This window comes from Anolis sagrei, chromosome 3 (assembly GCF_037176765.1).
Source record: "Anolis sagrei isolate rAnoSag1 chromosome 3, rAnoSag1.mat, whole genome shotgun sequence".
In the NCBI taxonomy this organism is placed as follows: domain Eukaryota; kingdom Metazoa; phylum Chordata; class Lepidosauria; order Squamata; family Dactyloidae; genus Anolis; species Anolis sagrei.
Genome location: NC_090023.1, coordinates 115,871,068 through 115,897,024, shown reverse-complemented (window position 1 = coordinate 115,897,024; position 25,957 = coordinate 115,871,068). Strand labels below are relative to the sequence as shown.

At 37.6% G+C, this 25,957-nt stretch overlaps 2 protein-coding genes across 5 annotated transcripts in view; one reads left to right on the top strand and one right to left on the bottom strand.

Annotated features, from left to right (window-relative positions):
• Window positions 1–1,732, top strand: part of FARP1 (FERM, ARH/RhoGEF and pleckstrin domain protein 1) — a 243,091-nt gene extending 241,359 nt beyond the window's left edge. For all 4 annotated transcript variants that reach the window (XM_060769525.2, XM_060769523.2, XM_060769526.2 and 1 more), the window contains exons 26-27: window positions 249–400; window positions 1,104–1,732. In XM_060769525.2, coding sequence (XP_060625508.2) covers window positions 249–400; window positions 1,104–1,185 — 234 coding nt within the window. In that variant the 3' untranslated portion in view covers window positions 1,186–1,732. The remainder of the gene's footprint in view (window positions 1–248; window positions 401–1,103) is intronic.
• A 996-nt stretch (window positions 1,733–2,728) lies between these two features.
• Window positions 2,729–25,957, bottom strand: part of STK24 (serine/threonine kinase 24) — a 43,984-nt gene continuing 20,755 nt past the window's right edge. The window contains exons 3-11 of the mRNA XM_060769527.2: window positions 19,948–20,004; window positions 19,129–19,237; window positions 18,881–19,038; window positions 18,230–18,415; window positions 16,552–16,697; window positions 14,711–14,834; window positions 13,272–13,340; window positions 11,209–11,345; window positions 2,729–8,513 (exon numbers count right to left, since the gene is read on the bottom strand). Coding sequence (XP_060625510.1) covers window positions 8,477–8,513; window positions 11,209–11,345; window positions 13,272–13,340; window positions 14,711–14,834; window positions 16,552–16,697; window positions 18,230–18,415; window positions 18,881–19,038; window positions 19,129–19,237; window positions 19,948–20,004 — 1,023 coding nt within the window. The 3' untranslated portion in view covers window positions 2,729–8,476. The remainder of the gene's footprint in view (window positions 8,514–11,208; window positions 11,346–13,271; window positions 13,341–14,710; window positions 14,835–16,551; window positions 16,698–18,229; window positions 18,416–18,880; window positions 19,039–19,128; window positions 19,238–19,947; window positions 20,005–25,957) is intronic.

Genomic DNA, 25,957 nt, shown 5'->3' with positions numbered 1-25,957 from the left:
GATGCTCCATTTCCCTAGCACCCACTGAACCCACACTTCCTAGCATGGTTTGTACTCTGAAACCTAACAGACTGCATAGCCTTCTGAAAGACATGAATTCAGCATTGTGTGGAGGACATTTTTGATTGGCAGGGAAAATATCTTTAGGGTTAAGTCCATGTGTAGCTTGGTTGGTTGGCAGAGCAGAGGCCATTGCAAGAAGTGACACTGCTGTTTTTCACATGGCTATGTTTCTCTTTCCTTTGTAGGACAATCATCCTTTAGCAAGCCTGCCTCTGCTGGGTTATTCTCTTACCATTCCTTCTGAATCTGAGAACATTCATAAAGACTATGTCTTCAAACTACACTTCAAATCCCACGTGTACTATTTTAGGGCAGAGAGTGAATACACATTTGAAAGGTATGTCTGTTTTCTGCCATGTATTTCAGGAAATGGGACAGCAATGTGGTTAAGAGGAGCACTTCAAACCCAGTAGTAGTACCTTTTTTGGACTCCCTTCTCACAAAGTCATTAGTCAGAAGATCCACTGCTCCTAATAAAGTACAATCTTCAATGCAAGCATCAAGACATTTTACATAAAAAAGCATGCTTAGTTCAGTTGACCACATTTTAACCATTTGAATTTTTGGCTGGTTCAACCTAAAAGCCAAGTTAATAACATTATTACAGAAAGACCCTTCCTACCCTCACCACACCTATGGCTTACTTGACCCCTGTAGTGCCCTCTTTAATCACAGGCCTCTTATCTCAAAACAGGAGTCAGGTATGTGTCCTCATACATTTTTCACGTGAAGGAAGCACTGTGTGTCATACTAGCGGGTTGCCAACAAGCTTCCTCACATGGTAGGCTTTCTCACATGGTACACCGTCAACCACACCAATGTGGATGTGTCTCTACACATCCACATTGGTGTGGTTGACTGTGTACCATGTGGTTTGCTCCTCCGTTCTGTCCTTTGGTGTCTGTTCTGGAATTCATGTAATGCTCCCTTTACACAAGCAGTCCACGAGTTGAAGGACATTCAACAGCTCTTGCCTCAGGGCTGCAGAATAGCCATCCACTTAGCCTAACTATTCATGCTCCTTTCTTTCCCTTGCGTAGGTGGATGGAAGTGATCCGAAGTGCCACTAGCCCTGCCTCCCGAATCCGTGTTCTAAGTCATGAGGAATCACATGTTTATTGATGACTGAACTCCAGATTTCCATTCCAGCAATCGCTGCCTTTCTAGAGGACATTGAAATTTATTTTGTCCCTTTTAAAATTTAGTCAAACATAACCTTGTTTTTAAACAGTTGTTTCAGGACAGCTTTTTGTAATAATATTGCCTCAGCAGAATTGTTTACTGTTCTCGGCCAAGTGACGGTTTCATGTCTTGTAATTGTCCTTCGGTGTGGGTTTTTTTAGCTTGTGCCAGTATTAAAATATTGTCCTTGGAGTGCCAAATACCAAAAGACATTTCTTTGCCTCGAGATTTGCACCAGAAATACAGTACAATTTTTGTAGTAACTTCCTATTTGGTATTTCCCAGGAAAACAAAATGCCTTTTCTTTATGAGACAAACCTTCCAAAAGTAATGAATTAGTACACTGATTTTTTAAAAGTACTTCCTTTGTATTGTATTACCAGCCTTCATTATAAGGAGCAGCCTGAAATCAAGGAAATTACCTTTCCTACTTTATTCTCAATGTTTCTACACATTTTGTTTCTAGAAATTAAAAATGCCAATTAAACGTGTAGCTTCCTCATTTCATCTCATCAATAGAAGTCCATTGGTAGAATCTTTCTTAGTGGAAAAAATATATGTCTTACTACCTTCCAGAGTGAACGGTTTACACAATTATTGTATTCAATATTTAGAGCACTGATATCAGCTGAAAATTGAGAAGAGCTGAAAAGATGTGGTTACTGGTCTGACAAAAATGTTAACCCTTAAATAATACAAGAATTGTTGTGCCAATGTGTGTTTCAGTAAATGACTGTTTCATTGAGAATATGTGGAGCTATTAAGACAACCATTTTAAAGGAATTGTTTAACAGATATCCAAAATATATAGTGTTTTTCTGCACCTCATTACCAACAGTGGTATGAATTAATTCACAATTTGAGTGTATACATCTGAATGTAGTAAGACGCATCTTGAAGACATTTAAATTTCCTCTGTTTCAACCAAGATGTGTCCAGCTAGAAAATACAATATAATGAAGAGAATGTGACAGAAATAAGATTCCTGTTGGTAGTTGTGATTTTATTATATACGAGTTCAACCCAATTACCACATGAGTCATTTAGGATGGAAACTGTAGCTAAAATGTCAAGTAAACAGAATAAGGCTCTTTGTTAACCTCAATGTCTTGCTTTCATTTGTCAATCATAACAGAATCTGCCTCTTCTACAAGGCGTGGTTGCTTCTCATAAATTCACTGTGCAAGCATGGATAGGATTGCAGAAATACAGATAGAGTTAGGCTGTTAATTCCCCATAACTTAGCACTGAGATCCCCTATGAACTCAGTGCTCATGTGCTTTAATTACATATTTTCATCAGACTTCATAAATATGGCCTTCCTCATAAAACTTTGTTGAGTTTTCCATTAAAACAATCTTCCTGTGGGGTCTGTGTATCACCATTCTCCCTTCCTTCCAGGGGTCTGTGATATTTGAAATTCTGGTTTCCTGTAACACATTTCCATTAAAACCACTGTAAACACTCCCACTGAACACACATGTAAATTGTTGTATTTCTTTATTTTTGTGAGAGGTAAGATACAAGGAATTGAGAATAGCTTGATGCGTGACATAAGCAGATTTCATACAGATCGATAAATAGTATTGCAGAAAAAATAAACTTGAGAACACCAGATGTTTCTCATGATAGCTAAAAGTGGGACCTCCATGAGCCCAGTTTATACCCAGTTTGACTAGAACTGGGAACAGAGCAGCAAGTTGTTCCCAGAATACTGTGTGTGCACAGTTCCTAAAGGCAGCTGGCTGGCTATTGCTAACAGCAAACTGTTGGGCTAAATGGACTTTTGGTCTCATCCAGTAAAGAAACTCTTAGCTTTAATAAGCAGAAAGAGGAAGCCAAATTAGGAAGGCAGCAATTATATTTTATCCATCTACTTCAAATTTCCTAAGCAGGGCTTTGCTCCGTGTATGCACTATATCCTTAGCATGAGATACTAGACGACAGACATGTGGGCTGATATGCTGAAGACTGCCTTTTATAGAAGAACCAATTCAGAAATAAGTCTTTATACACAGACCATTGCATCTGTTTATCATACCTTTGCTTATGAGAACATCGTAATACAATTCCACTTTACTAAAACAAATTATTAGACAGCTACTGAAAACATAGTCCTGCAGAATCTTAATTTATTGTAGCATAGTTTTTTGGCGATATGATTTTTCAACTAGAAATTCCTAGAGAACTTTCCAATACTATACAATGACCAGAATTCACACTAACTTCTTCACATTTAGACTATGCCATCTTAGTTTCATGTGCTATATGTTTTCCCCCAAAATTTGCAATACCTAAAGTATCTGAACAGAAACATTTGGCTGACATCCCGTTGGTGAATTACAATCATTAGGTCACAGTTATGTGATCCCAGCTCACCTTTATAATTGTTGCGGTGCTCCAAATCCGTTCCAACCACACAACAACCAAAAGCCCCCAAAAAACTCCCACTGTAAATAACAGTCCTACTCCCCCTTCCCCCTGTCCGCCAACACGGCCATTTCTGTATTGTCAGAGCGTGGGGAGATTAGCGTGGGGAGGGGAGTCCATCTACTTACCTGTGATACAATGTGATGTGATACAAGGACATCAGCAGCAGGAACCTCCTAAGGACAACTGAAACTCTCTTCAGGTGCCTGTTGCTGTATGACCAACTAGAGAAAAAATGGGTGGATGCCACTCCCCCCGCCCTGTATTCTCCGATCATGAAGAAAATGCCACTGGAGGGGGGAAACTTACAAAGTGGGTTTTGGGATGACAAGATATGCAATCACTCCCAATCCAGGATCTCAGCCATATGATGGTGGGGGGAATCAGTAAACAATTTTAAATTTTTATTGACACAAATCCAATACCAGTAAAACTTCGCAACATAACGTAATAGCAAACGTAATAGCAAATAGCAAACAGTCTTCGCAACATAATTTTAGGTGGGGAAAAAGGCACTAATGCTAACTTTAGCATACCCAAAGAGCTGTTTTATGTACCTGATCACTATTTGGAAATAAGGACTTGAAAAATGTTAATTCTAAATCTGAAAATGGCAAATTTGACCAATACAGCCGCCACTTATTACGCTGCTAATTAGTTTTATGAAATAGCACATTTTAAAAGGGTAAAATTCTGTCACCAAAAAACTTTTCCACCTCACATCACTGGATGACTGCGCTCATAAGATGTATGAATTGGGGGCGGGGTATGGGTGCCTACACCTACAAAAGGACAAAATAAACTAGTAAGTGGACCAAAAGGTCATGAAGCATAAAACACAAAAACAAGTCTGCTGAATCCAAATGCATGTTAAGTCTATCTGCCCAATTGGACACCCTCTGGAAATTCTGGACTTCAGGCTCCTCTATAGGCAGCATGGCTGAGTTCCTGCAGATAAAGATTCATAAATCCAGAAGGTGCCTGACTAAGGACACTTCCTGTATTTTGCAGACCAAAACTGCCTCTTGCTTTTCAGTCTTTCAGACCACCTTTTCTTATGCATATGTACTGCCACTTTTAACTCAAGAGAATTTGTGTGTCAATAAATCTGTTAGTCTTTAAATGCTATATAAGGTGCTGTCACTTTTGCCACTTCATTTGTACATTTACAACTTGAACAGCATATCTATAAGGAAAAAAAGAAAGGACCAGTTTAGCCTACACATGGCAAAGTGAGGGAGCATACATGGCAAGGGGAAGACTACGCCTTGGGGTCTCATGCACAAAACTCACTGTCACAATCCTTCCTCTGCAAAAAGGGTGGAGAGAAACAGAAGTCAGGTTAATGAAGGATTTGCCTATATATGCGTAAGCCAAGACACCCCATTCCCTCTTCTATGCAGAGTCAGATGCACAATCCCACCATAGGGTATTAGGGCACAAACCTCTGACATGGTTCTAAAACGGTTACAAAAATATCAGTGCAGCATGGTATCAAAATTACAAAATGCAACATGGAAGTCAAGAACAAAGCATGACCAAGTGAATCAAACAAAAACCCATGGCACCTCATTACATGGTGAAAGGATAGGAGCAACTTTCACTATTTCACTAGAAGTTCTGTCCACCAACACAATGGCCTTCTATCTTCTAACTCCAACTCTCTGTAACTGCAACAGACAGGTGTGTTTTTTTTACGAAACACATGGGATATGACCTGACCATGACAAAAATCTTTCTAGTTTAAAAGATTTGATTTACTCTTAGCACCTATTTTCTGATAAATTTTGGGAAACTTTTTCTCCAATCAAACATATTCAAGACAGAAACTGCATGTTTACAAAGGATTAGAAAACTGCTCTGGGTGCACATCGAACAACCGAGAGAACAACACACTTCAAGTATTGCATTTGTTGAGAAGAAGCTAATTCTAAAATGATGTTTAAGGGATGATAAGTAGTAACTTTAAAAGGCCAAAGTAAAAAAATCCTACCTCAAGAATTTAATAATATGCATTAGAATGAAGACATCTGACGTGGTCCCAACTAAGGGTGAGCTGACGATTTTGTTCCATTTTTTTTATCTATATTATCTATTTCAAAGCAAATAATGCACTAATGTCCTACAGTTCTATACATGTATCCTGGGAAGTGCACTAGAGCTCCTGAGCAGAAAAGTCATGAGTACTGAGCTACAAAACCCAGCCTTCTACAGCATGAAGCTATGGTAACCAAAGTTTTATCAGGCTGTTCTAACTGGAGTGCAGATACACCCAAGGCTACCTGAATTCAATTTAGGTTTGATTAATCATGCTTGTCGCCAGGCTATAAATTGGCCGAATCCTTTATTTCATCTCCAAACCAAACAACTCTTCAAAAAGTCATTTAGTACAAGAACATATCTGAGATTGGTCAAAAATTATGTTAAAAAATCACAGAAATACAGATTCAGTTTTAGAGCAAGCATTGTTTGTGGAGGAATGGCCAAAATGACCACATTCTCAAAACTGATTTTTCTGACTCCCATATAGTAATTCTCAAACTGATATTCCTAGAAAAGAGTTTTTTTTTTTTACATTATCCTTACAACGGTAGGGCAACCTGCCAAACATTTTCTGGAATCTGTAAAGTTTTAGGCTGTGTGAGGACATGCCTGAAAATAACAGTGGGGATTTTGGCTACATACAAAGCTGGAGGACTAAAAGCGGTCTCTTTCTTGTCACTACTCCATCTGTATGCTTCAGAGGAAGCTATTAACTTTACTGCAGTATTTCTTCACTGTTAGGTAGCTGCAGAATTATCATTCTCAATATGTGGCTGGACCATTTTTAAAGGATTGGTGAATGTTGAGGAAAAAGGATTAGAGTGATATTCTACTGCCACTCAGAAAGGTAGGGGAACCACCACAGAGTAACTTCCATTTCTCTCTGTTAAAGAAGAAGATCCTACAGGCCAGTGGTTCTCAACGTATATGTCTCCAGGTGTTTTGGCCAACAACTCCCAGAAATCCCAGCCAGTTCACCAGCTGTTAGGATTTCTGGCAGTTGAAGGCCAAAACATCTGGGGACCCACAGGTTGAGATGACCTTAGAGATGCAGCGAGTGCAATTTCACATCTGCCTCAGCATATATCCTTAGTTCGTTTCAATGCTTCTATAACAGAGTAGCACATTCTCATTCGTCTTCGACTACAAATCAAAAGACTTCAGTCAAAAGACTTAAGTCCTTCAAAAGTAGATTAAAACCTGCCATTTAGTTGCCTTTGAACATTTTGGATTTTTTAAACTATCAAAATAAAGGTTTTCTGTTGGATTTTAAAACATGAATGGAGTGAGTAGATGTAACCAAAACTTGACCTTCCATTACAGAGTGTATCAATGCCACTGAATAACTCAAGTACCCACTGAATTGCTTCATGTTAACAATACATTTTCAACTATATTCCACTAACCTCAAAATTTTTCTTCAGAAAACTCCAAAGTGAGATACCAAACAAATATCTGAACATTGTATTAATTCCTTCCAATTAGAAGAGAGATTAAGTTCAGATTATGAATGACAAAAAGAAGCAACAATAAAATATAGAACATATAAGTATAAAGGTCAGAATTTCTATTTTAAGTATAGGAGAAATGTTTATATGTTTTTCCAGCTATGGATCTGATACCAAGTTGAAACCAATTTATTGCAATGACTCTGGCTAAAAATTATGTATAATTTTCCATAATACATAATAATTACATATATTTTTGATCATTTTAACTGCCCTTATTAAGCAAGGATTTCTAGGAATTATTTCAACTTTTTTTGTTTTCAAATGTAGTCATAATAAAAGTGTCTGGTTTTACAAAATAATTTCAAATAAAACTATTAAAAGTGAATTCAGACTTTGCATTGGCACAATTTTAAGCAGATATAAAAAACACTAAAAAAAATCATAGAACTTCAAAATGATGCAGTAAATTAAAATAACCAAAGTCGTACCATGATTAAAGACCTATTTCTAGATCAACAACAAAGAACACTATTGCGTACAAAACAAGAGAAAAGTTCTGCATCTGAGGTACAAACAATAATTTTATAGCACGGCTTTAATTATCTGACCTATAAATACAAGGTCAGGTCAAACCAGTTGTCATATAATTCAGTTTTCATATATCAAAGGCAAGCCAATAATCAGTCATGATCTGCCAAAATATTTACCTCACTAGTATCATCTACAGAAGCACTTGGCGATTTGTACAGAGGGTTTTTCTATGCACACTGAGCAAGTTTCAGTTAAAAAAGTGACTATATACAAATCTGTACACATAGCCAATAGAACATTTTCCAATTCACAGATTCGACTTAAAGCAGTTACCTTCAACATGGTGAGACCCAAGATCCACCTGAAACCCCAATCTGAAATACACAGCTTAATTTCTCCTCCCCCGGTTTTCCTTTTCTCAAAATATAAACCTAAAACAAAGAAAATTTTAGATTGAGACAGACCCCACTTCTGGATCCGGGTCCATTCGCTTGAAGGTCAGTGACAGAAAGCAATATACCTGAGATTTCACAATAGCTTTAGTTTCCTAACTGCAATCCTAAATATACATCTCAGAAATTTAAAAAGATACCTCCTTTGAATATGTGCATTACGGTGTTTGTTTTTTTTTAAAAAAAAAACTACTCAGAGCTGAAAAACAATGCCCGCGCTGCCTCTTCAGGATTGTCCATACACTGAATTTGCCCAACTGACCAACAGTCAATCAGGCGCCTCCAGGATCCCCAGGGAAGCAGACAACGCAGCAGAGGAAAGCTTCAGTGGGACGATGCGCTCCCTCTGGCCACTGAATACCTGGGCAGAAGGAGGAAAAGGAGAGAGTCTTATGCAAAAAGAGACACCAAAAGGTGAAAAGAAAAGGTGTTTTCAGTATTGGGGTTTAGCAGTTTAGTTGTACAAAGTACTTCGAGCAGAAGCGTTAAGGAGCTTTAAGGATAGCAAATTCTAAATATCTTCCAAGGTCTTCTTGTCACATGTTCTTTTCCAGCAGTTTACTCCAAACAGGTATGTTAAGTTTTTAGATATACAAGAGTATCAAGGCCCCACCTAAATACCCTACAGATACCAGTTCCCAGGTGATCTTGGATGCTAAGCAGGGTTAGCCCTGGTTAGGACTTGGATTGGAGCTCAGCAATGAATAGCACATGACGTAGCTTATATTTCATATGAAGGAACTGGCAAAACTATCCGAGAACTCCTTGACTAAGAAAACCCTATGAATTTTATGGGGCCATCATAAGCTGACAAGTGACCTGAAGGCACATACATACACAGGTGCCCTATCGCAAGCTGACCATATGAAATGCTTACTATATATCTGTGATGAACCTTCCTGCTATCTGAGCACAGCTGTGTTCACTGAAAGCAAAACTTCCATTTCATAATTATCTCAAATTACTGTGAATTTTGACCTAAATACATGTAAACCTTTCTAACATATATCACAATCCTAATAGGGATGTGAGTCTAAGCCCAATTTTGCATTATTGAAAAAAAAAATGAGGATGTTCTATGTCCCAGAAAATGTACTGCTCTTGAATCTGTAGGGAAATAAATGATACGGATTCCACTAAATTATACAACCATTAAATCAGAATGACAAATATTTGCATATGTCAACTCAACTACCCTTCAAAAACCTGACCCCATGCCAAAAAGCAAAACCATAGTACACTCTGGTCCAATGTGGATACATGCTTTATTAAAGGAAGTCAATGTCTGTACTAATTTAGAATGCCAGTGTAGTGTCATGATGATAATTCCAGAGTAGGTTGTAAGAGATCCAGGCTCAAATGCCACAGAGTCATGTGTATCATCCCCTCTCACCTCTATCCTCACTAGTTGTGAGGATAAAGTGGGGAAGAACTGCTCAAGGACATCAGAGCAAAAGTGGTAAATAAATGTAACTAATAAAAATTGAGAAGAAATTCTGACATGTGTTTCTGTAATAAGATGTTCAGCAAATTGGTTCTGTTGATGGGATATCTTCCCATCAGTCTCAAGAGAAAAATTGCTAGGATTATGCAAGAGATTCTTTATTCACCCAATGAACAAAAAGGGGCTTACATTTTATCTCATATTACATTGCTAAAATACTGTCAGGTTTGAATGTAGGTTAAGTAGCCCTTATGAAGAAATCTGAAATGCTCCAAAATCCCAAACAGCCCGCATGGGTGGCTGAGATAGTGATACCTTTGCTTTCTAATGATTCAGTATACACAAACAAAACTATTTTTTAAAAAATATTGTGTAGTAAATTACCTTCAGACTATGTGTATAAGGTAGGTATGAAACAAAAAATAATTTCATGTTTAGAATGTGGTCCCATATGCAAATATTCCAAAATCTGACATTGGAAACATGCCTGTACGCAAGCATTTTGGATAACACATATTCCACGCCATTTGGGAAACCTCCTCTAAATTTCACGCTGTGTTCATACAGAACAGAAACTTGGGAATCCTGCTCAATAAAACATGCCAATTAACTGTATTATTAGTCCATTCAACCATTTGCTCCTCCCTTCATGTGAATAGGTTAGCAATCACAGTGCGAGATAGCTTTACATGACATTTGCATCTGGGGTTACACTTAAGTATGATCTCATCTCACTTTTCCCTTTGATACAAATCCATTATTAAACAGCCTAAAGGCTGTCTTTAAAATCCTAGCTTCTTTTAAGCACACTTTCCCATAATCCCAGAAGCAGATGTCTTGCTGTCCTGATCTACCTGTCACTCTAATAGGCTACCAGCACCAGTAAAAGCTTGTTTCCATTGTGATTTATTAAAAGTGCCTACCACTTTAATTTGAATAAACACTTTGAAACATCCTAGTTTGCATACTTGCTACCTAACTTAAATAATTTCAGAGTAAATTTGCTTGAGACTGCCCAACAATCAGCAAGAATGAGAATTCAACTTTAATATTCTTCTATTTATGCAAGTTGCAAGGCCACTGACACATAACTACGGAGCTTTTGTCTCAAATTATTCCCTGCTATACAGGCCCATAGCCAGGATTTTTTTTGGGGGGGGGGGCTGAGTTTGGTTGGGGGGGGACTGAGTTTGGTTGGGGGGGGGGGACTGAGTTTGAGTGAAAGAGGGTCTACCCTAGCAAACCTTTTGTATCGTTACCCCAATACCCCCATGCACATGGGATATATTGAGCAGGGTGATCAGATCATGATATGAATAAACATAACAGTTTAAATAATGTATCAGTAAGGCCTTCTCGCGGACCACCATGAGAATTTCGCCTGCTGCTACACAAATAGACTGTTGCAATGTGTCTCTTATCCTTTTAGGTTATTTTCCTGAGAAAAATGTTCTATCAAACCATTATAGAGAAACATATGGTACTCAAAGTTATGTCAACCAGCACACACACATGCAGTAATTTCCCATGCATTTACTACATCTACATCATCATCATCCTGCTTTTTCTCTTCCAGAAAAGATTCAGAGCCGCAAAAGATATTTCCCCTCACCTCTGAAGTCTTTCCACAAGCTCTGTCACCATCGTGTCTGAAATTCCTGGACATGCTTCTTCAGATAAATAAATGGCTTCTCTCAGTTCCTCTATGGATCCCACGTTCCCTCCACATGCTTGGCTTCTCTCTTTCAGCTAAAAATCAGAAGAACATTGGGGATACAACTCAAAATATTTATGTGTTCTAATATTTTCAAAAGCAAACCAAGTACACAGCTTTAAATATAAAAGATTGTGCTGATGTACAGAACAAATGTTAAAATGTTCTCTAAATGTAGCAAGTAAACCCAACTAAGAAAAAACATGAGTCCCTGGTAGAATCTTAGGCAGGAGAAGGAGTCACACTCACAAAATGTTTAAAAAACATAGTGGTTTAATAGTCCTGTGTATACTACACAAGCATGTGTAACAAGGTCATTTATTTTAGTTTCAACATAACATCCTGCCCCCATCTCACTTTTCCGTGTGCTACAAATCAGTTTTAAAAGTTTCTGTGCCAACACTGGCTGCCCCCTATGCCCCCCCCCCAAAAGAACTACATGAACAAATTTAATGTTTTTGTCCGATTAAGGCAAATTTGTAAGTGGTTTGGGTGCTGTGAATGCTTCAAAACCCTCAAATGGCCAGGGACCCACTTGCTTCAGCATCTTTCCCAACTGTTTCATTGATCTCCTGAATTTCCGCTATCATTGACTGTACTTTGTTGTCTATTGATTAGTCATTTAATTTATAATACCTGCCTTCTTTGAATGGACAGCCCTGTTTCTGAAATTACTCCTGAAACACCACCCTGTCTTGTGTCTAGTGAGTCATCCGGCATTTGCATGACCCTTAGAACCCCGCAGACATTCGAAAAATTCAAGGAAATATGCAGTGAAATCTGGCCTTGTTATAGCAGTTTTCCACTTCATGGCTAAGACTCAGCAGATTTTAAAAAGTTACACAATGAAATAAAAACTGCACAAATAAATGGCCAATGATTATCTCCCACTCTATGAACCCGTTAAAAAACTACAACCCTGTGGAGGGCGTCTTAGTTCCACCATGTTCCTCTGAAGCACATTTGGTGGGAACATGGGTCTTTTTGGTGGTTGCTCCCAGATTATCCCCCAGGAGAGATCAGGATGGTCCTATCCATGTTTGCTTTTTGCAGGCAAGCTCTGCTGCTAGACATTTTGAGGGGAATAAGGGGCTTGCTGCTGGGGAGGTTGGGGAGGGGAGAGTTGGGAAAGATATTTAGTTTAATTTCATGAGTATTTTTTATTGCAGCTGTATTTTGTGTTATATCCATGACACAAATATTGTTTTTAATTTTTGTATTTGCCATGTTTTAAAATGTATTGGGTTGTGTTGTGTTATTGTAACCTTAAGTCCTCATTGGGAGAAAGGCAGGGTAGAAATAAATATGATGATTATTATTAACAACAACAACCATACCCACAAAGTGTGATCTCCTTATCTGTGGAGAATATGTTCCAAGACAACCACCACCACCATCACCCCCCACCCCTCAGGGATACCTGAAACCGCTAACAGCAGTGAGTGCTATCCTTCTATCTGCGGTCCTCTCTAGGTCTTCCTGAATGCATATAGAATTTTACAGAATGCTTAGTCCAGAAGAACACTACAGAAGTGCATCTGAAGACCCTCAGAGGCCCACAAACACTTCCAGAGAATATTTGTTCAAGCGTGGGTAAGCAAAACCATGGAGATAGACTTTGTTGATAAAAGGATAGCTGCACTTACATGCCACTGATCCTATTCACTCATTCCCTATAGCTCCTTAATAGGGAAATACCGTAACAGTTGCCATTCCTCAGACTTTGGTTTTCCCTTTGACTTATTAAGAGATGGAAGAAGGCTGCCTGGTTGTTTTTTTTCTCTGGTTGACTACAACAGCTGCCCTCCCATCACTCATCTCAGGGAGACTTACACCCAAGATGAATGTGACAGAATGCAAAAGAACAGACACAGGCGTTGTAACACAATGCATTACCCAAACTGGACTGTCTTGGTGAAAATTCTACACCAACAATGAGAAATAATTCAAAGTGAATTTACCTCTGTAAATAATGGTGATATAATCGTAGATAAGCACCGAGACAAAGGCCGCCTTTGAATGGTATTTTCCTTGAAGAAAACAGGTAAATAATTCTACAAGTTAACTTTGCAGAAATTGCAATTATTGTTCAACATACCTAATTTTATTCAAAACACTTCCAAAGGCAAACATATGCAGTAATGTGACTTTGAAATTAACATTGCAAACTAGAATTAGGATTCTGGGAAGCTGGTGTGCTTGCATACATCATACACCAAATTATAATTAGATAAACAAGAAGAAAATGCAGACATTCCCAACACTGAATCTATTGCAAACAAATGAGCCTGCAGCAAAATACATTTTAGAATTCTGAATACATTGCTTACATATTTATCAAATGCAATTCAATTCAATTAAGCATATCTGATGGAACTTCAGGAAGTAGTCAACCTGCAAAGCAAGGAAAGTAATAACAAGAACACCTGTATATGTACGCCGTAGAAAAAATAAACCAGTATTCAGCAAGTTTGCCAATGCAGGACTGTCTATATATGTACCAATTCAGGGATATGCATCACTATTTCTCCAGTACCAGTTGCACTGGTGAAATCAAGTAGCAGATTCAGGGAGAAACAGGGAGATTCATAGGAAGGCAAAACAAAACAAAAACAAAACAAACAATCCTTCCGAACAAATCTTACAAAAACAACATGTTAGGTTTGCCTTAGGGTTGCCGTAAGTCAGAAATGGCTTGAAGGGACACAATAAGTAAAAACATAATGGACAAGAGCTGTTTCTACTATTTAGAGAAAATGCTATTTCACAGCTATTAACACGTATATTGCACTCTGCATTTCACTACTTGTGTTGCTGGTGAAATGGTACAATATATTTCGAAGAAGTTTGCACAGGCAATGGTTAACAAGGTGGCACAAGAGTTGGCCATCTCAATGTTCAATGTGTCTAGAAATATTAAGTCTTTACATTTCAAAACATACTTCAAATTTAGCAGCAGTAGGTGGGATCTGAGAATTGCACATCATTGGAAGGGTGACTCCAAATTTCTATGATATTTTTGTAAAATGTTTCAGTGGAATTTTTTCCCAATTAAAATATCCCCATAGTTAGCTACAACTGCAAAAACATTTTTCTCAAGCCCAGCCTCTATGGACTATATCAAGAGATTCTATGCTGATTTACTTGAACCATCTAATGAATTAGTGACACTTCAAATCACAGGGTTTTGTCTCCTCAAGATACAAGCATGCACTGTTTTCATTGTTGCATTTTAATAGTTGCTGATTTTGTGGTATTTTAGCTGCAATATTATGGGAAAGAGGTCCATGGAGGTGGCACTATGAGTTACTCGACCAAATACCACCCACTCCAGTGATGTTTGGAAATCAAAACAGTAAAGTACACATTTCTATATAAATGTCCGTAATATAAAATATACCTTGTTTCTTTCCCACTCATGCAGTTGGGTAGCTCCATTCTCTAGATTCTTGGGATCTTTCTCTCGGATTGTAAATATCCAATCCCCTGAATCACTGCCTCCTGAGGCTTGTCCATCCGTTTCACTTCAATGCAAACACATTTATGAAACATTTTCACTCGTTTTATTTATGGGTAGCAATAACACAAACCTGGCAAGTTCCTGTGTGGGTAGTTTAAAGCAATGCCACTAGAGGAAAATTCAAAATTTTAATAGCCTTCTGAGAGCAATCTTCTTTAGCAAAGATTACGGGCTCTGGGTTGTTGTAGGTTTTTTCGGACTATATGGCTATGTTCTAGAGGCATTCTCTCCTGATGATCTTCTGCATCTCTAGCAAGCATCCTCAGAGGTTGTGACCTTTGACATTACAGGCTCTTGTAATAGCCCAGTTCTAGTCTGATACATCTTGAAAATAGAACAGATTAAATCTGTAAAATTTGGCAAGCCTGCTGAACTTCAGTTTAATCAGAATCACTTATTTGTTTTTTAAATAATGTGTATTTTCTGTTTGTTCAAGATATCTGTTATTTGTGAATAGAAGAAAACATTTGGACCCAAACCAATCTAGAAAGAGCATGTCAACTGCTGAAAAGGATCTCAAAGAGGGAACATACAAGCCTCTGTACTTGTGGACTTTTGGTGTTATCCCATTACTAAACGTTTCTCCACTATAATAGGGTAGCAGGGAATTCATATATAATTCCTCTCATTTTATTCCCTACCTTCCCACTAAAAAGTAAATATGACTCAGAAGTGGGATCGTACTTCTGGAATGAGCAAATATGACAATATTGCTGCTGGACATGTAAAGCCCCTATCTGATAAGAAACACTGGTCAAGGTACATTTTGGAGCCCCAAATGTTAGTCTCGTATGTGGGTATATTTGACCTGCTGATTCCAGAAATTGCACCAGTTTCCGCCTCTCAGCTCTAGTTTTTGAGATACAGGACATATGCCATCTGCTCACCCATAAAAAACCATAATAACCATATCTAGAATAGATGCAGTCTATTCAATGCAATTTTCTGAATCAGTGCCCCAAATAATCCCAGGAACAGGCCTAAAAAACAAGACACCTACAATACTATTTTATTTTTTTAGTTGGGCTGTGAAATCAAAGTTTAAGTGGCCCTTAGCAGATCTACCCACTCCTTAAGCTGTATGACCTGCCTTTCCAAGTATTTGCCAGTGGAGTAAGGCATCCTTGCCCTGAACATGATAATATATATGATAGGCAACAACCTAATTTTTATCACACTCTTCTCTCCATATGTTCCTTTCAAATAAGGGAAAGAAGAAAAGAAGTACAGTATCTATTTTGTTTTAATTTTTTTGTCAAATTCAACCACTTGTCTGTTTCTAACTAACTTAGAGCATCATAGCTCCCAAGTTTAGGGAAAACCCATCTTTTTGAGAAAAGAAACTGTTCCTGGTTACCCAAATCAGGTGGACATCCGACATGACCCCTCAACCACTCCTGAAAACTGGATCATGCAAAATGGTAACAAAACTGTCAAATTTCAGCAACTAGCAATCCTATATAAAGAAAGCACTGCACAAACTTTCCATTATTCACAGATTTGCTGCTAAACTTCAGAGGCAAACTGCTATAACCCATTTGAAGCAAGCAAAATATCGTAAACAGCTTGCTACTGAATTTCAGCAGTGTGCCAAAGTTCATAATACAACACTATATTTCAGGACCTTTATCTGAAAAAGACTTTGAAACTGCTCATTCCATCTGATGTCTTCCCTCTCCCCATGACTATAAATAAAGATGGCACCATGCTTTTATGCTTACCCATCTGAATCTTCAGAACTTGAGTTATCATGGTTCTGATCAGCCTTCCATCTTTTATGCCTGTCAATCAGATCTGTCAAGTAAGAGGTTTTCTTTGCATTTCGTACAATAAATTTGTGCTTCAGGAGTTCTTTTGCTGTTGGTCTCTTAAAAATGAAGAAAAGGTTCCTTTACAAAAAGCATTTCAGCTACCAAGTGAACAAAAATATACATTTAGTGAATTAGATAAAATGACTACTTGAAGCTAACAAAAGCTTACTGATGCTATACTCCATTTCAACAGTGTAATGCAGCAACTTAAAAAGCCAATGTGGTTCTAGGCTGCGCCAATAGAGTACAATGTCTAGAATATATTGAGGGAAGTCATAGTCCCATTTTATTCTGCTTTAGTCAGACCTCATATGTGTGCAGTTCTGGGCACCAAAATTCAAGAAGAATACGGACAACCTGGAACATTTCCAAATGAGGGCAACCACAAAAGTTAAAGGTCTGGAAGTCAAGCCTATGAAGAATGGCTTTGGGAGCTAGGGTTGTTTTGCTCGGAGAAAGAAGGATGAGAGGGAACATTGAGAAGGGGGCAGACTTGTTTTCTGGTGCTCTAAAGACCAGGAACTGGAGCAATGGATTCATAAGTCACGAAAAGAGATTCCATCGAAACATTGGTCACATGCAAAGCAAAGAAAAGCTAGGACAGAAACAAGCTCCAATCTAAATCTATTCAATTAGTATAGTCAATGGTAAGTCAACACAAAAGTCTAAGTACCCTAAGGAAGTTAAGCTCTGAATAGTACCTGGATGAGAAAATGCTCAAAAAATGCAGGTACTGTCAGCTAAATTTCAGAGGAAGGGACTGAAAACATTGAATATTCCTTGGTTAAGAACCCTTTAAAATTTGTGGGATTACTATAAGTAAACATATGACTTGAAGGCACATATGTAAACACAGATCAACACATAAATTTCACTTAATCCAAGCTGGGATTAACAACTAGATTTAGTTCTAGAAATACATAAAGTTTTTTTAAGGTTATAAATGTTTTATAAGTAGCTTGCTGTAACTTTTCCGGGCTGTATGGTCATGTTCCAGAAGCATTCTCTCCTGACATGTCAACTGCATCTATGGCAGGCATCCTCAGAGTTTGTGAAGTGTGTAAGTAATTAAACAACCCCCCCCCCCCCCCGGTTGATTCCCAGCCAGCACAGCGAAACAATTCTAAAGAAGAAGTAACAACATGTCATAAGTATCCCACGCAACCTAGACAAACCATGACTAGAAGCAAGGCACAAATTTAAATAAGTTAGAAATACTATTAAAGGGACATGGGTACACTCATTAGTTTAGTCAAAATGGCTTTGCTTGTGCCATAATCCTTTGCTTTAATAACAAACATGAAAATAATCTTATTTTGACATTTATCTGAGAGACTGAGAATATAGTTTCTTTTAATATACACTTGACATAAGAACATCAAAGTTTTGCGATAAAGCTCCCCAAAAATAAGGATGTGATGAGAAGGAAACATTTGTTTTCAACATGTTTCAATTTCTACTAACGTTCTATGCAGTACAACAGATTGCCCAAATGCATCAAATAGTTCAGTCTACAATCATCTCACACTGCCAAGCTAAGCAAAATGCCCTAAAACAATCACAGATAGATACTGGAAAAACAACTTACAAAGCTTGGATCCTTGTTCAAGCAGGCCTCGACAAACTCCTTTAGGGGTTTACTGTAGTTTCCTTCTAATGTTGGTGGATTGTTCTTTGGAATGAGAAATAAAACTTTCATTGGATGCAGTTCTGAGTGCGGCGGCTCACCTTTTGCCAGTTCTATAGCTGTTATGCCCAGTGACCAAATATCTGCCTGTAACACACAAGGAATCATACAACAGTACATCAGTCTTTCATGAGTCCCAAATGATAACTTTCCTTTGCTGCATTGATTGTTTATTTCCTTACAGGTTTTTTTCCCACGCAACAAAGACAACAAAATATTAAGTTCATCCTGAAACTTAATATTTTGCCGGCAAAGTGGGTTAGACCCCTGTGCCGGCAGGACTGAGGACCGACAGGTCACAGGTTCAAATCCGGGGAGAGCACGGATGAGTTCCCTCTATCAGCTCCAGCTCCTCATGTGGGGACATGAGAGAAGCCTCCCACAAGGATGATAAAACATCAAAAACATCCGGGCATCACCTGGGCAACGTCCTTGCAGACGGCCAATTCTCTCACACCAGAAGCGACTTGCAGTTTCTCAAGTCACTCCTGACACGACCAAAAAATCCTGAAAATTGTACCTCAAATGTTATGCCCCAAACATTACTCTTACCTTTGAATCATAAGCAGATTGCTTTATAACTTCTGGTGCCATCCAAAATGGTGTTCCCACAAAGGTGTTCCTCTTTATTTGTGTATCGGTTAATTGTCCAGCTACACCAAAGTCTGCTAGTTTGACTTCGCCTTGTTCAGAGAGCAGCACATTTGCAGCTAGAAAACATTTTTGAAAAATATAATTCACTGTTTGCTCACTTTATCCTGAAGCATCTCAAAAAACTAGTAAAGACCATCCAGTTTTACCTTTAATATCTCTATGAATTTTCTTTTCTGAATGCAAATAATCAAGTCCTTTGAGAATTTCTCTTAATATTGTAGCAATCTGGATTTCATCAAGTGAGCCTGGTTCTAACTAGAAGAAACACAACAGATTATTTTCAGAATAAAATGATATTGTAATGAAAAAAATTAATCCAGCAATTTAATATTTTGTTTTACTTTTATTTACAGTTTATCTAAACTATAGCTTCACAAAAAACTATATTTATAGTTTATCTAAGGTTTAGAAATCTGTATGATTCAGAAAGTTTACTTATTTGATGCATTAAACTGCCATACAGAAAAGAGCAAAAAACTAGTCAGCCCTCCAGATTTGTGGACTCGACTTTAGAGAAGTTTACTATTCACAGATTTGATTAAAATGTTCTTTCTAGGAATCTCTAGAACCTGCAGTGCAACTCTATAATCAACTTCTGTTGTAAAGTGATCACAGAGGGATTCCTAGAGAGAAAATCTCTCTAGGAATCTGTACACCTTCCAATGTGATATGATAAAAGTGATCAAAAAGAAATGCTGGAGAAACTAGAAAGGGTTTCTTTCAGGAAAAATTTACCAATTTTACTTTTTGCAGTTTTTCACTTTTGCATAGATCTTATGCCCCTAATCCCAGCAAATGAGGGCATACTACAAATAAACAACTTCACAGAAATTGTAAAAAATATATATGTAATTTTAAGTCGGGGTGCTGTTATTCCTGTAGACATGATGCATAAGCAATAATAGCAAATTCAAATGAAATAAGAATAGGTCTGTTAGTTACATGAATGAAAGTTGATTACTTACAAGGTCAAGAGCGGAGCCTCCACCAAGATATTCCATTATGATCCATAATTTGGTATCCTGTTAATATAGACAAATGTCCATTTCAATAGAACTAGAGATTATAATACTCAAACAACTTTTCTCATCCTCTGTATGTTTCATCTTAGGTTTTCATCTAATCACATACACAAAACCTAAGACTGAAAAAAGCAATGTGAACAAGGTGGACATAAAGTAATACTATAAATGAGGGACATAATAAATACAAAAAATGTTTATTTTGTAACCCTGTTTCAGTGTACGTGACATTTACAAGTGAGACCATTTTTGCTACAAGCTCAATGTGCCACTTAATAATTGTCAAAGTCTCAGTTTGGTTGGTTACATTCCTGAGAGAGCTGGTCTGCTACTCAGACAGATGATGTCAAAGAAAAGCTTCATTGTCTCATCTCTGTTCTTCCCCAACACTCATTACTGCTTCTTTTGTACATTCAGAGTAAGACACACCTTTTCATGCAAAATACAAAAAATACAAGACACAAGAAACAGTGATATCCTTATTAAGCCAACTAAAATGCACAAAATAGATTATACAAGCTATCAAATCTTTATCAATCAAAAATCAAACAGAAGCAAAAGAATTGTGATGTTGGAGTTACAGGCTTCTATTTTGTTGCAGGTATATATTTTGCCTAAGATGTTACTTCTACTATCAGTAAAGACGATCTCAGTGAATATTAATGCAGGAATAGGTCTTCCCCTCCTTCTTGGCCATGTGGGGACTGGGAACAAAGGGCAGTAAAAAAAACAGTGATAAAATGTCAAATTCATAAGGAAGAGCAAACTAACTTTCGTTAAGATCCAGGGAAACTCTATCCTGAGCGAGGTTAACTGCCCCTTTCTTACACCAATTAGAGCAATCCTGTCCCAATAAAGATATCACTGTTTTGTAGATTTTGGATTCTGTTATGTTTTGCTGCATGGCCAACACAGTCGCCCCCCAAAATGTTTTGTAGATTTGAAGATACTATTTTGTGCATTTCTCTCCATAGAGAATGATCCTATGACTTCTGATTGCTCTTTGTTCTCCTCTGCTAATATTGGAAAGTGATAAGAGATATCCACAGTTGTGATGAGGTTCAGATTTGAAGTGTAACATAATTATAAAACAGATCCATACCCAACCCTCCATCTCCACCACAAAGCTAGCTGTTCATACCGAAAGTGGCAAAGGTTCGCTCTTTCCTGATATTCAAGTCAAATTGGAATAAGGCAACAGTGAGGTGGATGAGCCACCAGAAGGTAAAATTGGTAAGTCTGCAGAAATAATGCCCCAGAATATGCACTTACTACACAAAGCTCTAGTAGGATTAGAGATGGTCAATCAGCTGTCATGATGCTCAGAAACTAATGCAATAAAATGGTGTCCCTTATATAAAAATAGTAAAATTAAAGTTTGCTTAATTTTTTGTTTGTAATATTTTAAACCATGGATAATTGAATCTGTGAATGCAGAGGGCCAACTGTAGTACTTCAAGTCTATGGCAAATCTAAACACTACCAAATGAAAACCATATTGGTTTATGAAGACAATTGATACTACTGGCAGAACGATGGAAAATAGCATGCCTGGAATGAGGATGGAACTCCAAACAGTCCTTGGCAATTAATGAGCTGGCATTAGGCTGCATTTAACATATAGCCAAGTCAGTGCAAAATAGTGGTTTGCATGCTGGGTTCCAGGAGATCAAAGTCTGAATTCCTATTAAACCATGGAAATCTACTGGGTGACCTTGGGGAAGTCATGCACTTTAAGCCTCAGAAGAAGGCATTAGCAAATCTTGCTACACAAATCTTGCTGAGAAAACCCCATGGTATGTTCACATTAAGTTGGGAACCATTTGAAGACACACAACGACAATCAAAATTCACTGCCAACAAGTTCTTTAGTATGAAAAAAAATCCACAGATTTAACAATTTCTTAGCTCCACGACCAGAAATCTTGTAAACTCAATAGCTAAAATTCATACACACACAGAACATGCCCAGCAACATTTTCCTTTTCAAACTACCCATTCTCCACAATCTCAATCTGCATCCTAACTCCCCCAAAAGCTACAAAGCTATTCATTTTTTAAAAAGAGAAAGAAATGGGAACTGTGGTCACTACACGAACTGTTTTATTTATCTAAATTTGTTTTCATGTCCAAAATATGTGCTTTACCTGCTTCCAAATAAACTGGTGCTCATTTAAATGAAGCTATTGGAAAAATACTTTTTTATAGTTTATTCCTCTGACAATTTGAATAAATACACATTAAAGTTTTAGTGTGCTCATCATTTATTTAAACTCTGTAGGGGAGATCATATGACTTCTATCAAATGAAATAAGTTTTATTTGGAATGGGTTAAAAGGACATGGATTTTGTTTGAAAAAGAAAAACCTGAGAGGATTATGCAACAGTGATATTTTAAAACATGAGTTGCTAACAAAGGCTGGGGAATTGCACACAGGTTCGTAGCTGGTGGGGGGGGGGTGGTTATGTTAAAAGTGTCAGGTTAAAAAAGAAACCTGGTTTACTCATAAATTGGTTAACCAGTTAAAGTTCATGAGTAAACCAGGTTTCGGGTGCAGGGTTAGAACTCATAACACCCAACACCCCCCGCTACAACCCTGATTGCACATACCTCTTACTGAACTTCTGAGGGCTGAATGTGTATGCAAACTGACAGCTAGCAATCCCCTGAAATGTTTTTAAGTTTTGTTACAAAATCAAAACAAAAACAATTTTTCCTGGCAGACTGTAGGAGAAATGGGACCATCTGAGATGCTTCAAACCCAAAAAAAGTCTTTTTAAAGCAGACGTAAATTGGACAGGTGTCCTATCCAAATTATAGTTAAAAATTAAATATCTTGCAATTGAATGTCTCATGTACAGGTATTACCATTTGAGACTTCCTGAGAAAGCATTTTCAATCCACCTGGATCTCTCTAGTCAGCAGTGAGGATAAGGATAATGAAGAAAACTGGGTAGGGAATCAGATTTCATAATGCTAGAGAGAACCATAGCTCTCTTCTGTGTCTTTACGAACTACTGACTATGGAGATCTGGAAGGGCATCCCTTTTTTAAAAAAAGATATAGTATTCCACACTATTGTGGCATAAATCCCCTCTACTCACCCTCCCATTAATCAAAACCAGAGAATCACATATCCTTAAATGGGTGTGTGTGTTTTGTTTGGTTTTGCCACAATGTAGCCTGGAATTTAAAAACCCAAGAGATGAGTCCTAACAAAGAATCTTAATTTTTGTTTCACATCAAAGTGCCAAAACAGTTTAAAACATTAAAAGGTTTTTCACTTCTTTTCTTTTTAGTGACTGGATTAATCTTGCCAATAATAGCACAGTAACTTCAATATTAAAAGCCTTGAGATGTGAAGAGTCAATTTCAGGGATTATTGGGCTAAAACCATTTTCTCCAAAAAGAACCCCAAAGAATCTCAGAAAACAGAAATGTTGTGCCAAAGCTCACTCTCAAGGCAGGATGCTGAACTGATAAGGAAATCTCATCGGAAAGTGTTTCTGAAGCCTCTTTTGAAGCCTCTGGTATCATGATAAATGCCGGCTGCCTTGGGAGGAAAGATACAAAGGAGCTCAAACGTTACTATCAAAGACAAGATTCTGATTTTGCACATAGCACTTCTGTCCTTTTCATTAACGTTTTCCATCCATCCTATATGTTTAGCGATGGGGGAGAATACATACTTTAACAAGCAATACGGAATATACTCCTGAAACAAAGTGATTGCACGCAAGGAGTGATTTTAACTTAGAGGTGTAAAATAGAATACAAATTCATGGAACACAAAATGAAAACAATGTCTAACTCAGTGGTTCTCAACCTATGGGTCCCCAGGTGCTTTTGCCTACAATTCCCAGAAATCCCAGCCAGTTTAGCAGCTGTTAGGATTTCTGGGACTTGAAGGCTAAAACATCTGGGGACCCACAGGTTGGGAACCAGTGAATATTCATAAATTGTGGCTAAAGTGTGAAGCCAATGACTCAGTAAATGTTATCTGTATTTTGTTACACACACTCCAGACTATTAGAAAAGTTTTAAGAGCCATTTTTACAACTGTTTTTTTTATCTACTTCAGAGGAAAATCTAAACATACATTATGCTATGGAATGATCTTTTACAAATGTGTATTCAGTCATTTTGTAAACCTTAAATGATAAAAGCTGTTAAAAATGGTTACCAGTACAGGGACCTCTACCTAGAGACAGTCAGTCGAATCTTAGTTTCTGAGGCAGAACATTCAAAACAAGAACCTCCAAAATATAGTAAGATTGATGAGTTGCTGTCTATTTTTTAAAAAGCGCAGCTCTGGAGCAGGCTTTCTATCCATGCCTCTTATTTTTTATACTTCAAGTTCTCACACTAACAACTTGATTTTCTTATGTGGGTCACAGAATTCATCTCTTTTCACAAATAGAATTTTCTTGGTGCAGTTTCTTCTCCTCTCTGGGTGGAACAGACATCATCTTCCAAATTCTTTCAGTTCCTTCCAAAAGTTCCAAATAATTGTTATCAAACAACATGATTGAAAAGATAAGACTAATCAGGCACAATTGTGAGAAAGTAGTCTAAAGGCTGAAAACTCAGTAAAAGACACCCTCAAATGTCTGAAGTCTTGACAGGTGCAGGAAAAGTAAGATCCTACTCTTACTATGAGATCCTACTCTTACCCTGGGAAGAATATTCTGACAAATAATAAAATATTCTTTTAAGAAATTACTTCTTCTGGACCTCTACCAAATATATAGCAAGGGGCTATTTAAAGAGCAAAATAGATTCATTTGATGGAAACATATCTATATAGCTAAGCAGCACAATAATCCATTCACATGTCTTCCTTCCTCCTCCTCTTCTTTGTACATCCCTAAGAAAACACTACTATCTCCATACAACCCTTTCCCTTGCAAATCAGTCATTCCTGTAGTTTCTTTTTCTGCTACAAAAATTGGATTATCTCTCCTGTACACCTCTTAATAAGGTGTTATATAGGACTTTATATCAAATCGGATCTGATAGCACTGTTTAATTACTGCTTAAAAACTTGCAAGTTATATTTCAAAATATTTAATCAAAGTAAATCTTATTGATGAAGTAAAATGCATAATACTATTTCAGTTTCTTGCCATCTACACATACATTGAGTTTGTTCTTAAAAGGAAACAATAGAGTTCAAACTGTTGCTGCACAAATATACTGATAACAGAGAGCCACCTAGTGGAGTATGTGCACCACTAACCTAACAATTTAAACTTCTATATTGTTATCACGCGTCTTCATATCTGACTTATGGTAACTGTAAGGCAAAACTATCACAGGTTTTCTTGGCAAGATATGTTCAGAAAGGGTCTGCCTTTTACTTCTACTGAGAATGAGGGAGTGTGACTTGACCAAGGTCACCCAATAGGTTTCCATGGCCTGGTCTCCAGAGTCGTAGTGCTACTCTTAAACTACTCTTAGGGTCACAATAACTCAGAAACTGCTTTTTTATTTTTTGAAAAGCCCGAAAAACATTGGTCTTTAGGAGAAAAAATCTTACAAGTGAAAATATATGAAAAAATTAAGCCAAGTGGCAATTCATTTAATTTATGATGTCAGAAGTAAATTGAGAATACAGTTATAATGTATTTAAAAACCATAAAGTTAAAAACTTGGCATTGTGCTAAATTTCCTTTAATCAGAAGCTGGCTACTTCAAGTATCTCTGGTGTTGCTGTAAGAAGGCCATCCACTGTGCATGTGGCAGGACTCAGACTGCATTGTAGTAAGTGGTCTGCAGTTTGCTCTTCTCCACACTCACAGTTACAGTGGCAATTATAGAGTAGTCTAAAAAGCAGGAGTAAATCGAAGTACAACATGAGGACATTTCTCGTCTTTTTCTCTTCATGTATGGCACAGGTTTCTCTTTCACCCAGGCAAAAGAAGGAAGATACCAAGGCAACCAGAAACACAT